This window comes from Liolophura sinensis, chromosome 6 (assembly GCF_032854445.1).
Source record: "Liolophura sinensis isolate JHLJ2023 chromosome 6, CUHK_Ljap_v2, whole genome shotgun sequence".
NCBI lineage: Eukaryota > Metazoa > Mollusca > Polyplacophora > Chitonida > Chitonidae > Liolophura > Liolophura sinensis.
Window position 1 is genome coordinate 26646745 of NC_088300.1, and position 14192 is coordinate 26660936.

At 36.8% G+C, this 14192-nt stretch overlaps 1 protein-coding gene across 1 annotated transcript in view; it reads left to right on the top strand.

Moving 5' to 3' along the window:
* Positions 1 to 14192, top strand: part of LOC135466540 (1-phosphatidylinositol 4,5-bisphosphate phosphodiesterase beta-4-like) — a 69720-nt gene that overhangs the window by 23068 nt on the left and 32460 nt on the right. The window contains 5 exon segments of the mRNA XM_064744080.1: positions 5033 to 5092; positions 10761 to 10898; positions 11348 to 11427; positions 12756 to 12809; positions 13970 to 14051. Of these exon segments, the coding sequence (XP_064600150.1) occupies positions 5033 to 5092; positions 10761 to 10898; positions 11348 to 11427; positions 12756 to 12809; positions 13970 to 14051 (414 nt within the window).

The following is a 14192-nucleotide window of genomic DNA, read 5'->3' on the forward strand; positions in this document are numbered from 1 at the left end:
GGAAATGTTTCCTGTGGGAAAGTACTGTGCGTATCTGAGATATTGAATCTTGTATTAAGACATACCATTTTTCTTACCTCTCTAAACTCAAGCATTGAGAAAATTCTCTTGGTTGGGTTTGATCTGTATACTCTGTAACTAATACAACCTTTGAAGTTGAAAAGTTGGGGTAGTTGATCTTGCTGATATTTACAGTGATATGTAGTGCTGTTCTCCATATACCTCATCAGCACCCAAGTTACATGTTATCCATATCAGCTACATGTACCCTACTGATCTTACGATTGTTTAAACTCTTGAAGCACAAAGAATGATGAATATTGCAAGATGGACAAGTAAGAAATAAAAGAAATGGAGATGTGCATAACAATAAACATGAATATTGTACATATTTATGTCTGGTGCTGTTATGTTATTTCAACTCATTATGTACACTTCTTTTCGTGGCCAGTTGGAAGCCATTATCTTTGCTAATTCATGTATCTAGTAATGTCTGATCTCAGTGGGGTTTCTCTGGATATACTGTCCATGGATGCTTCCACTCTTAGAATAGAGCCTATTGACCTGGCAAAGTCGATTTTTGTATCCTGTCGAAATTGGTTAGATGAAAAGTGGGTTTATGCAGGCAGATGGGAAGACGTAGATTTAATACTGCAGGGCGTCCAACGGTAGCGATAGTATCGAGTCCACATCAACCATTCATCAGGACCTCTCGTTCATCTGCAATTCTTGTGGGTGGGGATTCTGGCAGGCTGATGTTGATACATAGCCAGACAATATGTGGCGGCTCGGCATTGAATATGCATACAGTGAATACCTGAGCCACTGGAGGAAAAACACACATTGGACCAGAGACACAACATTTCAGCTGAGACATGTAGCGATGATTTTATGTGAATGATTGTAGTGTGCTAGGAAGAGGCTGCTAAGTGCATAGCCATTATCCTCACATACTTTAATAGAACTATGTACACTTATACACAGTATTTGACTGCTGTCCGTGAAACACGGACACAATGCACCATAGAAATAAATTTTGATGCCAGCTTAGATAAATTCACAATCACATATGGTATTTGGGCTTATCATATGGCCTGTGTCAGCAGGGCAAATATTAGAGTTTCCAGCATACCAGCGTGGTGTAGCTTCAGTTCCTTTTTATTACATGCAGCTTTCTGACCATATTGTGCAGTGATGATTGTCACAGCGCTCAACTTTATAATGAACTCAGTGTCTAGGACAGGGTTTTATATTGATTATTTTGTAAGGGTTTAACAAGGTAGTTTCATGTACTCTGGTACCAGATGCTTTATTTCATATCCATTAGTTAGCAATTTTCGTGTACCCTGCTCATTAACAAAATGTGTTTTTCTTTTTATCTTTTGTACACATGTATCTTACTAAAAAGTTTGGTTTGTTTCAGAAATGTGTAATACCCAACAGTTACCATTAGAGTTATTTCATTTGTTATTATTTAACCCTCATCCAACCAACATATTTGGTATCCAAATTCAACCAGCTGGAGTCCATTTGGACCCCAATGTGATATATGGTGATAGTGCATCTTAGTAACAAACATTAAATGTCAGTCCATTTTGGAATGATTTTATTATGTATGAAAACAGTTTGTATCGTAAAAATTCAGCTACTATAATTAATTGTGTAAGAATAGGGACGATACAAATTAACAAATCAATCTGAGTTTAACCATTTTCAGCATATTTTGAAAATGTTTGGAAGAGTGTTTTGAACTGAATAATCAAAAAGCTTGAATAAAAGTAACTTAATGTATTGTTTGTCATATTCAGCCATGTGAAGATTTATTGATGTGTGTAGAAGCTGATTTATTGACACTGGTCACAAACTGTACGCTGTGTACTGTGATTTGGGTACACAGGTTTGTTGCACGAATCGTAGCTCCGACGGAGTTTTTTGTCCACTTGACAAGAACAGAAGAAACATGTCTTTTTCTTTGCGACGCCTGTCCTCCATTGGACCTCCTGTGGTGGAGCAGCATCAACATCTAAAACTCTATTTTAGATGGTGGTTATGGATTGAGAAAACATGCTATTCAACTGGGGTCCAGTTTGGACCCCGATCGCAAGTTGAATACAGTACCTATGATGTCGGATTAATTTTGGAACTAACATATGCAACAGAACATGGATGTAGAGACAGTCACACTCCTAGCACAAAGTGATCATTGAATGAATAATGAAAACTTTAATGTGCCTTGATCCTTTGTAACCAACTGTCATTGCCTGCATATATGTATATCTATATGTATCTTGGTTGTAAACACAAGTTTATCACAGGACTATAGATGTGCTTGTACATGCACATGGGATGATGTAAACAATTTCCAGTGCATAAATACATGTACTTGTATCAGTGCATGTATGTCTTTGGTCTAGATAAACATACCTAGTTTTTGTAGGTGACTGTTTTTCAATGGAAGCATAAATATGTTCAATACAGTAAAAGATAAAATTGAATTCTGATGAGTTGAAAAAGCATTTGAAGCTGTCTACATACATCTGCCAATGTCAAATCATTTAATACAGTCCTTCAAATTTTTGTTTGTAGATTTGCAAATTTCTGAGGTGCCATTTAAGTGTCTGTCTACTTCTATGCAACTTTACATAAACAAATGTACATTTGTGTTGGACCTATACAAACTGCTGTTATTGGTCCTGTTTCTGCTTGATTCGTTTGGATCTTTTGAATCTGATGTGAAAAAATCAGAGCTTAACATGCCTTCAAGTTACATGTTGAATCAGTATACCATCTTCTTATTTTGCTTGTACATTGAAAAGTCAGGGAAATTTATTGCAAGTCTATGTACAGTTTCTGCCCAGATGGCTGCCTATATATAGTTGTCAGTTTATAATCACCTGCCATTGTCTGAAACATGCTACTATTTTTCCCTTTCCCAAAAACCTATTCAAGCCTAAGCCTATGTGTCAGCTGGGGCCATGAGTTACCAGTGGGTTTCTACATGTGGTTATATCACATGTGTTACAGATTAATGATATTGATGGTGATTTATAACACTTTCAGCTGATGCACCAATACTGAAAGGAATGGAGGCACATGTACATACACTAGACATTTATGATTCCCAAATAGTCTGTAGAGCTTTCAGCTACTGCTGCTGGAATGATGGGATCTCTTTTTTGGGCGTAATGGTTTTATTCTTGTGAGATGCTGTTAACTTGAAGGCTTTAGTCACAGCCAACATTGATGGCTGTTGTAAAAGCTAACCCTATTGCCAACTGGTACTTAAAGCTTGTAGGCTGTAGTGAGTGGCTGGAAGTGGATGTATACTGGGTTGTATGACAACAAGTGTGAAGGTCAAAAGTAAATCAGACCAGGACATGTGTGTGATAGATGGTCTATCTCTTTTGCTACATATACTCGCCTGTTGAAGGATGAGGAGGACCAGAGTGATATTGATCAGAGTCTCATCACTGCTGCATTCCTTAAGCTTTTCCCTTTGGGGACAGCACTCCAGTAGATTCTTCACTACAGTGAGGGACTAAAGGGCTTTACCATAGCCAGCACAGATAGCACACACTTTCCCACAGAAATGTCAAAGGACCGTCTGAATTTAGGATTCAATACCATCTATTTCACAGGCTTCCAATTATGATAATCGCTTTTAATTGCACACACAGTTAGAAAACAGGCAATTTTTGGTCAGTAGTCTTTCAAATCATCTGCTTCATACCACCATTGACAGCTTGCTGTTCAAATTATAAGCTGCCTGAACTTCATGTATAATATGCAGTATTTATGCTGGCCAATAGTTTCCCCCAGAAGATGGACTTATAAGCCACTTCAGGCATATGAGTGAAGAGAAAGTCTATTGTACAGTCCATTATTAATGAGAACACACACACATTAATGAGGACACATCTTGTTAATGACCATGTGAACACCAGGTACATACACATAGTATTGTCATGATTGGTTAGAGGGATTTTTTTTAACAAATTGACGTTAGGTGAGCTGTGTCTTCTTAATATGTAACAAATAATGCACGATGCTATCCACGTATAGTATTATCTCGACTGATCAGTCCCTCCAAAACAAAATACTTTTATATGTATACATGGACTAGAATTATGCAATTTGTTGTAGTAATGTTGTTTGGCGTAAACCATTGTGTGTTAATTGTTGTATTGTATGGAATTTCTTTGTTACGTGTGATTGGGAGATCATCGTCCTTTAGAGACGTACACATATTCTTATCAAGGACCTTCCAGGGGAGATAACTGTAAGGAGCAGTCCATATAATGATGCAAATGCGTCATTTGGTCTAATTATAGCAAAGAATAAGCCTGCAGCCCTGAAATGCTGGCATAAATACGGAGTAGCTAACATGGGGCATAATATACCATATAAGGATATTAATTACGTCACTTTGGTCCTCATACTCATTCAGAAACATTCTCATTTCTTATTAAAGCAGTTGGTGGTGCTTGTCGGGCCATTTGTGCAGACCACCATTATGGTGTGTATATCTATACATCACATGCCTTTATGTTTGAACCACTCATAAAACTCACCACCATTGTGTAAGTGAAAAATATGGTATTAAACAAACATTAAATAATTGTTAGACTCGTCTGAAATGGACTGTTAAATGTCCTTTCATTTGCCTCCACTGAAGAAATCACTAATACCGAATCACTTTCTGCACACATATATATTCTCCATCAGCTTAAATTATAGAATGTGTTTTGATGGAAGGTCCTGCTGAGAAAAATGGATGGTAATCTATTGATCAGTCTGGTGATTCTATTATTAGTATTATGGTAATATTTGAGTTGGCAGCCTTTATGATAGATCTTATACCATGAAGATGGGTATTGATAAATTCTGTCAGCCCAAAATTCAGCATGAAAAAGTTGATACTGTATTTGATTAATAACAGAGCAATGGAATAACATTTACAGGTAAATATATTTCTTGTTGAATTGTATCCTAAAGCTACATGTAAATATAATTGTCTTCTTGATATTTTCAGGAAGGCCAGGTACTGGAATGTTCCCAGGTTAATGACATTCGTTTGGGATTGGCACCAAAGGTAAAGTGTAATTGTAATCCTTTATCTTCCCAAGTAAAGTTTGTCTTGTGTGTGACATCCGCACACAGCAGTGGAGCATTAGGATGCAAATAAGATACTCCAGGCAATGAAGGACATGACCTACAGAAATGAACTTTTATATTTTTAAAGAACAGGTCAATATCATTATGTGGAAGGGAGATTTGTTATTGATGTCCGCAACAACGAACGATCTCAGGGGGGGGGTAACAGATGCTTTAATTTGGGTCCTGTATTCTCTAACCTTAGTTTGTTTGCCCCATGGACAACTAAGGCTTAGGAATCTGTTGATGCGTTGCTAGTGTATGTATAAATTCTATATGGTGTATAATTTCTGGTTCTGAGCTCCCTCTTTCCAATAATAAACGATAGAGCGAAGATGTCACTGGGAAACCTTGCAGACAATAGGTCAGTTGAACTTTATTAATTACCTGCTAATTATTCTTGATTGTCGCTAGGGTTCAGCGTTTGTCAGTGTTACAATAAGGTGATGTAAAATTGCCCTAGCCACCGCAGAAGTAGCATTAGGACAGCCACTATTGGAGGAATCAATCTGTGAGGATCATGTATCTGGACGCTTAGGCTAGCCCTCTGGATCTGCACACCGGCTATCCTAAAAACAAACAGGTTTCAAAAGTTCTTAGGCTACTGAATGGGTCTGTCTTCACTGGGGCTGGACAAATCCTTCTATACTATTTATAGAGCTTTAGCTGATGATGATCAAGTGAATGCATTGACCAGGCTCATCCTGTGTCAGTATCTCTCTGCTCATGGTGTCTGCATCCTTAATATTGTCTTTTAATCTGAAAGTAGGGCACTGCACATACATGTACATGGACTGTTATCCCAGGATTTCTGCTCGTAGAAAGGGAATGTCTGATGGCATCTTTTGTTGAACCACTTTAGATATGATCCATATGGTCTCTTCAGACCATCAGCATACATTATGAATGTCAGTAAAATATTTGGTGTAATGTAGCGCTATTTGGTTGAGCCATCCTGCACAATAGTATATGGAAATATCACTGAAGTATTATAAAACTAGAAATTGCAATCTGTAAAAGTATTGTAGCCACACGATAGTGACATCAATCAAATTCACATGTATGTTGCATCCATGTGTATACTTTTTTTTGTCACTTTAACCATTCAAAGAAAAAAGACTAATTTAGATTATTCCACAAGTTTAATTACAGTAGCATGTCACATGTTATGGAGCTGGTTTGGGAGAGTGGGGACCCCAGAGGAGACATCATACTTTCCTCAGTTAGTACATGTACATTCATTGCCTGATTGTGGGTGATTTAGAAGTACCTGTGAACCTAGCCAGTGACTTGATGCTGGCCACATTGATTGCCTAATTCCACTTGTCATTACAAGATTACACCTCGCTGTGGCCGTGGTAATTGTGTTTTAATGGAATTTCCTTAAGAAGCCTCATGCACACATGGGGTGTTATCATAACACTACACGTTAGGATTCAAATTCTTAAGGACTCTTCCTAAGCACAGACTGTAATCTCTTTACATAATAAATGTACATTTCATTTATTTAAGCCTTTACCCATCTGATAGAGGTTAAGAAAACATTGAAATGAAGTATGTATCAGATGGAAGACCATGTTTGGACACAGCTGGTACCAGTGATGCCATGTCTGTATTGTTTTCAGGAAAGAGTTTATTTAAGGCCTATTCAGCAAATGCATTCATAGCTCGACATGCTTGTATGCATTTTGAGCACATTTTGAGTGTGTCATATGTGCCATTTGTGATCATACAGTCTTTAGGACACTCCATTGTAGAATCCAATGTTTCAAATGGTTAATCATTACAAATAAATTTAAATCTATTTTTTGAGGCTATGCATAATGGCCTTTCATCAAACATGTATACACTCTACAGGTACTTTTTGTTAGCGTTCTTTGCCTTGAAACTGTTCAGTTTATGTATTATCTTAAACTAGAGCTTTGGATCATTTTTAAAAAGACTCAAATAAACAAATATTTGCACTTAAAGTGAACTTAAAGTCAGCCACTAAAGCTGAATTATTTAATAAAGTAGTATTCCAGAAATGTTCTAAAACATTTTAAAAAATTGTACAACACTTATCAACAAAATAAACAGCAAACAATGGTCAGTACCTAGCCACTCGTTTGGTGACGCCATTTTACCATGTTACATCTATCTAGAATCATGTCACAAAACCTAGGAGTTCTACCTGTACTATTGGTATTAATCAATCTGACAATGAGAAAATACAAACAAAAACACCTGATGCACAACCGAAGAGTATTGGCTCTGTTCTGTGTTCAAATGGCCAATGTTTCTTTTAGTTTGGCGCTCAGGGCGATGTTTGTGGACACAAGGGTTGTGTTTTATCAGCCTTGCTTGTCCTTGTCCTGTGTGGGAGTAAGCATTTGGCCTTGCTGGCAGTATGGACTTCAGGCAACGGAAAATAGCAGGACCTTCTGATTGATAACAGACTCTTTCATTCAGGTTTTGGGAAAATATTTTGGTAATAAATCTTGACTGGGCAAAGGGAAAAAAATTCAACGTCACGACATCATTTTCAAGCAGTTACTCTCTCGAGGCGGTTTTCTTGCCAGCTTAGTCTCCTGACCAACATGTACGCATTGTGACACGGGCAGCCATTCTCAGTTCCCTGCTCATAAATGTGGTCAAAAATACATTAGTTTAACATATAAACTAACCCTGAAATCCAATTAATTGCATCGATATCTGTCTGTCCACTATAAGAAACCACACTGACAGTCGAGAGCTAATAGGTTTGGTCACTTGCAGCTAATTATCATGTGACGCTTTCAGCACTAGTGATTGGCCAAGTTCATAAGTGCTATGTGGAGTGAATTGTCTGTCAGTGCCATTTCTCCATTGCTAAATTTCATCTCTTGGCTTTCAAAACTTTAAAGAATTTTGTACATAGTTTTTTACATATTTAACTGTGCCCTATATCATTTTTTCTGTGTATATATAGTGGCTCACTTTATGTTCACTTTAACATGTAATATATTGTACCTTCTTTAACTACATCTATTTTAAGGACATTTTGAGAAGACTCTTGTCTTGCAATAAAGTTAAAACATTGCTCTTGCCCAAGCTGATTGGCCCTTCACCAAAGAGGTCACATGTTCTGATCCAGCTTTGGCTGGCTCAGCTACAAATTAAAGTAAGATGGTTTGTCTTTTGCCTGGTGAAGGTCCATGGTATTCTCTGGTTATCTATAAGTACCAGATATTCTCTGCCAGTAAATGTGACAAAGGTGAAACATTGTTGAGATTGGCATTAATTATACCAGCATAAATTCACAGGTTTGTTAAGATCTGTATTTACAGCTGTTTTATTAGCAGTTGAAGAGTGCTTTTCCAGATTTGTGCTTTTGTTGCATTAAAAAAAATAATACTAACAGCCAGCTGACATTCTTATGAAAATTGTAAGTATGACCTATACTTTAGATTGTAACATAGTACGTATTATGTACATCAGTATCAGCAAACTTATTTTACAGTCAGTATGTAGCTGCACACACCCACATGTGAAGCATGAAATAGATATTGTATTTATTAATATTTGATTACAATGATATTTCCAAGCCTTCCCCCCAGGAATCTTTCACATTCCAACGTACACATATCCCATTTCCTTTACGTCCAAGGTAAACTATGGCTTTTGTTGCTCTCAGATGGTACATGTCCCTGTAAAAGAACATCAGGGATTTATTAGCCATAAATTATATTGGCAAGCATTGTCAGAAAGAAGTTGATATCTTTACTGTTTGGCTCAGGAAACATCTGCTACCCCCAGTAGTGGAACAAGGATGAAATATTATGTGAAATATTATGTGAAATATTATATGAAATATATCGCTCCAGACCAATTCACCCATGTGAATTTGGACTCGTCTCCACTCAGTGGTCACTGAATGCTTTCTGTTTTCATCCTTTTTTTTTTTTAACTTTTTACCCTGAGCCTAATTTATAAGGCTAGTTTTATATCAGTTATAATCTACAAAAGATTTACCAAGGTTTTCATGAACTTTTTTTTTTTGCAGAATTTTACTTTGTATAAAATGTTCTCATTTGGTTGAATGTAATACACATATGTGTATTAAATACATCTGCTGTGCAGTTGAGAAACATGAAATTTTTTTGTGAGATTGTCAGAATTCCTGGACTTCACCTTTATCAAAATGTAGAGGATGTCTAGAGAGAAAGAGAATAAATGCTTGAATGGTTGATTTGTGATATAAAATTGAGCAACACAAGAAAATTGTATAGAAAGCTACCCCTGTGTTTGTTGGGTTGCATTGATCTCATTATTAAAGCACTTATAGAAAGTAATTTTTCCTCAGATTTTGACAATATGCTGTGGTATTCAGATTCCTATAATATTCATACTATGAAAATATAAATTAAATGCTTTATTTTGATTTAGGCAAAGAATGTATGTCTAACTCAATGTTTAATCCAAATTAACAGTGCTTTTTATCAAGCAACATGAAGACATTTAACAGTCTTGGTTATTTGACAGCTACATGCTTTCCAGGATTATAAAATTTTGAAGATGAATCAAAAACAGATGATGTCATATGAGTTTAAGATGTTTTTTTTTTTTCTAGATTATCAATGTTTGACAAATGAACACAATTTTTGGTAGCAGCTGGCACAAGTGGTAAAGCTTTCTGTTGTTACCTTTTAGAAAACTGATCTAATAAGAAGGTGCCAGCTATTCCTTCAGGCAGGACATGCACATGATGACATGATTATGTAACCATGACGCTTTTGGAAAACATTGCCATTTGAATCTTGACTCAAGTTGAAGAGCTTATTACATTGTTTTAAACCATGGCTGCAAGCATTTTTACAAAAATATGTTTTAGTCTCATAAAAAGCCCATTTTCATGTTATTTCACTTGATTGCAAGGACATTGCCTGGTTTTGGATAAACACAGATATACATGCTTGCTAGAATGCTGGGCTGGGGCGAAATAACAGGCTGTAATATTGAAGGATTTGAGGTGCTTGTCTGGTCCTTGCTCAAACTCTGATTCATATAGATCAGATGTAGACCTGTATATCCACAATCTCTTCAAAGAACCCTGCAGTCAGATACATGTATCTGTTCAAGCTCCTGGTTGATCCCAAAGCAGTGCTATCCTATTCAATTCTTCATCCTGTATTAATATAAATGGGCAATTTATGCACAGCTTTACATCTATCTATATGCACCCAGTATGATATTAATACCATAGAAATATCTCTTTGTAAGTACCCTGGAAACATGCAAAGAGGTTTAGGAAATAGGATAACTGTGCCAGTTGAAGGCAGTATAAAGGCATGTACATGTATACTTCTTTTAAAGTTATATATATATGAAATAAATTCTTGTGACAGCTAAGTCGTGAATGATAAATGGTGAGGCAATGATGTTAAATTTATTACTGGTAACAGATTGGTTTAATAGAATATGATATACATGTACAACTGATATAACACACAGTTCTGGATATAAAGACTATAGGCATATTAGATTAATTGGTATGTGTACATGTAGATGTAAGTCTTCTCAGTAAGCTGTAATAATTCAGATTGGTTGAAATATTAAAATCTTCCGATATTTCTTCTGTTTTGTAGGACCCAAAGATCTTGGTGGAGTTGGAAGGGAAGTCATCTCATTCTGTAGAGTCACGGACTGTGACAGTGTGCAGTGGCTTGGATCTTGTCAATATTAGCTACACCTTCTTCATCACCCCTGATCCAGAGACGGCAAAGGTAGATGTAACATCAATAAAATTAAGGGGCGTAGTGGTTAGCGGGCTATTATAGCCCATTGACCCAGGAGCCTCTCACTAATGTGGTCGCAGTGAGTTCAAGTCTACTGCCTTCCTCTCCGGTCATGCATGGGAAGGTAAACCAGAAATCTCTGGATGCTTGTGGGTTTCCCCAAGTTTCCTCCCACCATAATGCTAGCCTCCCGTTGTATAATGAAATATTTTTGAGTATGGCGTAAAGCTCCCAATGAAATAAATAGATAAATAAATCTCAATGTTAAATTCCTGTGAAACTTGTGAAGAAAAAACTGACGTGAAACATATTCAGCAACATTTGTTGACATTAATTTACCAATCATTGGTCTAACAGTGTTATCACTGTTGGATAGTGTGTAGAAGATGTACATGTAGATCGTCATTAGTTTTCTAATTGCTAATTTATCTTTTTAGGCGTGGTTTGAGGGACTCCGAAAAATCACGCTGAACTACAAAGCAAACAATGTATGCCCTATGACCCAGCTGAAGAAGCAGTGAGTATTACACATTTGTCTATCAATACTGGTTATTAAAGGAATCTATGCCTGTATGTCCCTTCCTCCATTTTCTTCAAAACCGCCTTCATACATTCTGTACCTTCGATAACTCGTCTCAGTGAAGCAGCACTAGATAAAAGAGCGGTGGTCCCTGCAGAGTGTGTCTGAGCAAAGTTCAGTCTGCCATATGTACATGTTTATATGATAAGAACAGTGTTAAGGATGCAGTACAAGCACAGGTGTTACCAGCGAATAGCTGACTAAATTGGAGTAGCCCTATTGACCTAGAAATGAAGATTTGTTGTCAACTACACTTGATTGATTCGTAGAGTCTGAGGTTTGGAGCAGTCAGCTGCCACGGATAATCATATAAATATTCAGAATGTGTCAGTCCACTGACAAGCCAGCCTGCAGATTTCTCTCAGATTATGCTATGTCTGGAATTCAACTGCTCTCAATTACGCGACAAACGGTGCGTGTTTCTCCAGTAGTTATATGTGCCAGCAAGTGTTTGACAGACATGATATACATGTTCTTAGAGCTGATGAAATGCTGCCTGTAATGTCTTAACTCTAATCCCACCGTTTGTGCAGTAATTGTTGGTTGTCTTCCAATAAATTACGAAATCTTGTCGCAAATCTACAGCGCTAGTTTGTCACCAGTTCATGATTGCCCAGTGATTTGTCTTTAGTGTACCTGTGTCAGGTGACATACATACTGTGTAGGTAAAGGATTTATGTGGCCTTGGAAACCCATATCTTATAGCCTGCAGTGTGTTGATAAAGTTCAATTCTCTTTACATGTATTCAACTGCTCAGGGTTAGGCAAGTCATTTTACAGCATTTTCTGGTCTTCGCATGGTGGGTTTTTTTTTTCTAAATCAGTGATCTGCCTACCCAATATTTTGAGTTTACAAACTTATATTTTGTGAAGGCCTGAAAGCTAAGAAAGAAAGCACATGTATAACCCTCTGCCCCAGTATCCATAAACCTCTTCAAACTTGTTTTCATTGCAATCGTCGCTACATCAAAACATCCTGCCAGTGTTGATAAGATTTATGTATTTGTGCTATAAAGTCCATACATTAGTCCAGTTCTGGCTTGATATATTGTTCTCAATGAGAGCATAATTTCATATAAGAAATGGTATGCTGATCTGCAGTGATCATCATTTCTAATAAAATGCTGTTGTTGTTGACATTGTGTACATAACAGTCAATGAATTTCCAAATAGAGCTTAATATGGAGATATTTTTCATGTGAACATACAAATCCGGTTGTGTAAGTAATGAATTAATAATTAACTGTCATTTCCTCTATCCTCAGCTGGATGAAACTGTCCTTTATGGTGAATCCAAGTGGAAAGATCCCTGTCAGAAGGTGAGCTTGGCAGAGAAACTAAATATTTAAACATATTATGGCTCTATCCTTGGATACATGCACTTCTGTTTTGTCGTATGATTGATTATTAGTATTTATTTATTTATTTGATGAGAGTTTGCGCAATGCTCGAGAATATTTCACTTATTTACCATGGTGACCAGCATTATAGTGGGAGAAAAGCGATCAGAGCCCAAGGGAGAACCACAACCTTCTGCAGGTTGCTGACAGCATGAGGAGGAGCTCACAATACATTAGTAGTCCAAGTGGTGTAAAAGTTTGGATGACTCTAGACAGCTGATACCTAAAGTTAGGGTTCAATTGCAGCCATGTACTGAGAGTTTTGAAATTCTCTTGGTCACATTGCTCTCATGTGGTCTGGGTTGCAAAAATTAGTCCACATCACAGTTAATACAGCTAATGTTTATTGAATTATACGTCTTTTCCATCACCATGGTATGCTAGTCTTCCCTTGACTATTGTGTCTATAATGGTCATTTGTTTTTTAGTGAGATTTTCTTAAATAAACATCCTTTGATAAGATGAAATAAACATTACTTTAATGAACGTACCAAACTGCCCTACCAACTGTTTAAAATTTCTAAGTTTTTTTTTTTTAAGTGTTGAGATGTGATACTTTTTTTAATGAAGACAGACGACTGGTAGCTTCTTTAGACTATTAATTGTACACACATGTGATATTCACCTATATGTGTGACATCACAACTTCTATCTTTAGAATTTCCATGTTATATTCACGCACAACTCATGATTCTTTATAAGGCATACTTTTTTGAAGTCATCACTAATTATCTTACCATTTAATTGCTCCCAAAAGAGACTTAATTCTTGGATGGTGTTGACATTGATGTGAACAGAGTGAGAAAAAAATAAAATAAAATGATCCAAACATCTTACCACAATCATTGTTTCTTCTGTGCGGTTTTGCTGTTAATAATTGTAAGAGAATGCATCGTTACGGCCTTTCAGTTGCATGAAGTCGACTTTATTTTAGACTTGATCCATACCTGAAGATCATTTGCGTGTACATGTGCACCGATAGACTTGAGTGTACGTGTTGTTGAGTGTCTCTACGCCATTATTTCTTGGTGTGTGAATTTTGTCTACTTGGCTTGAATATGACACTGTTCTGTTGACAGTATTACAAGGACATTTGCTTCAGGAAAAACAGAGAAAATGATTATGCAATGTCTCAAGGACTTGGGACTTCCCAGCGGCAAGGTAAGAATCTCTGATTCTAAAGTTGGCATCTCACAGAAGCTTCTGATGCAACTGCCTAAAGCAGTTAACAATCCTGCTGTTTGTATATGAGCAGATGGCTTTTGCACAGCATAGAATTGTTTTCTTTCACTACAATAAACA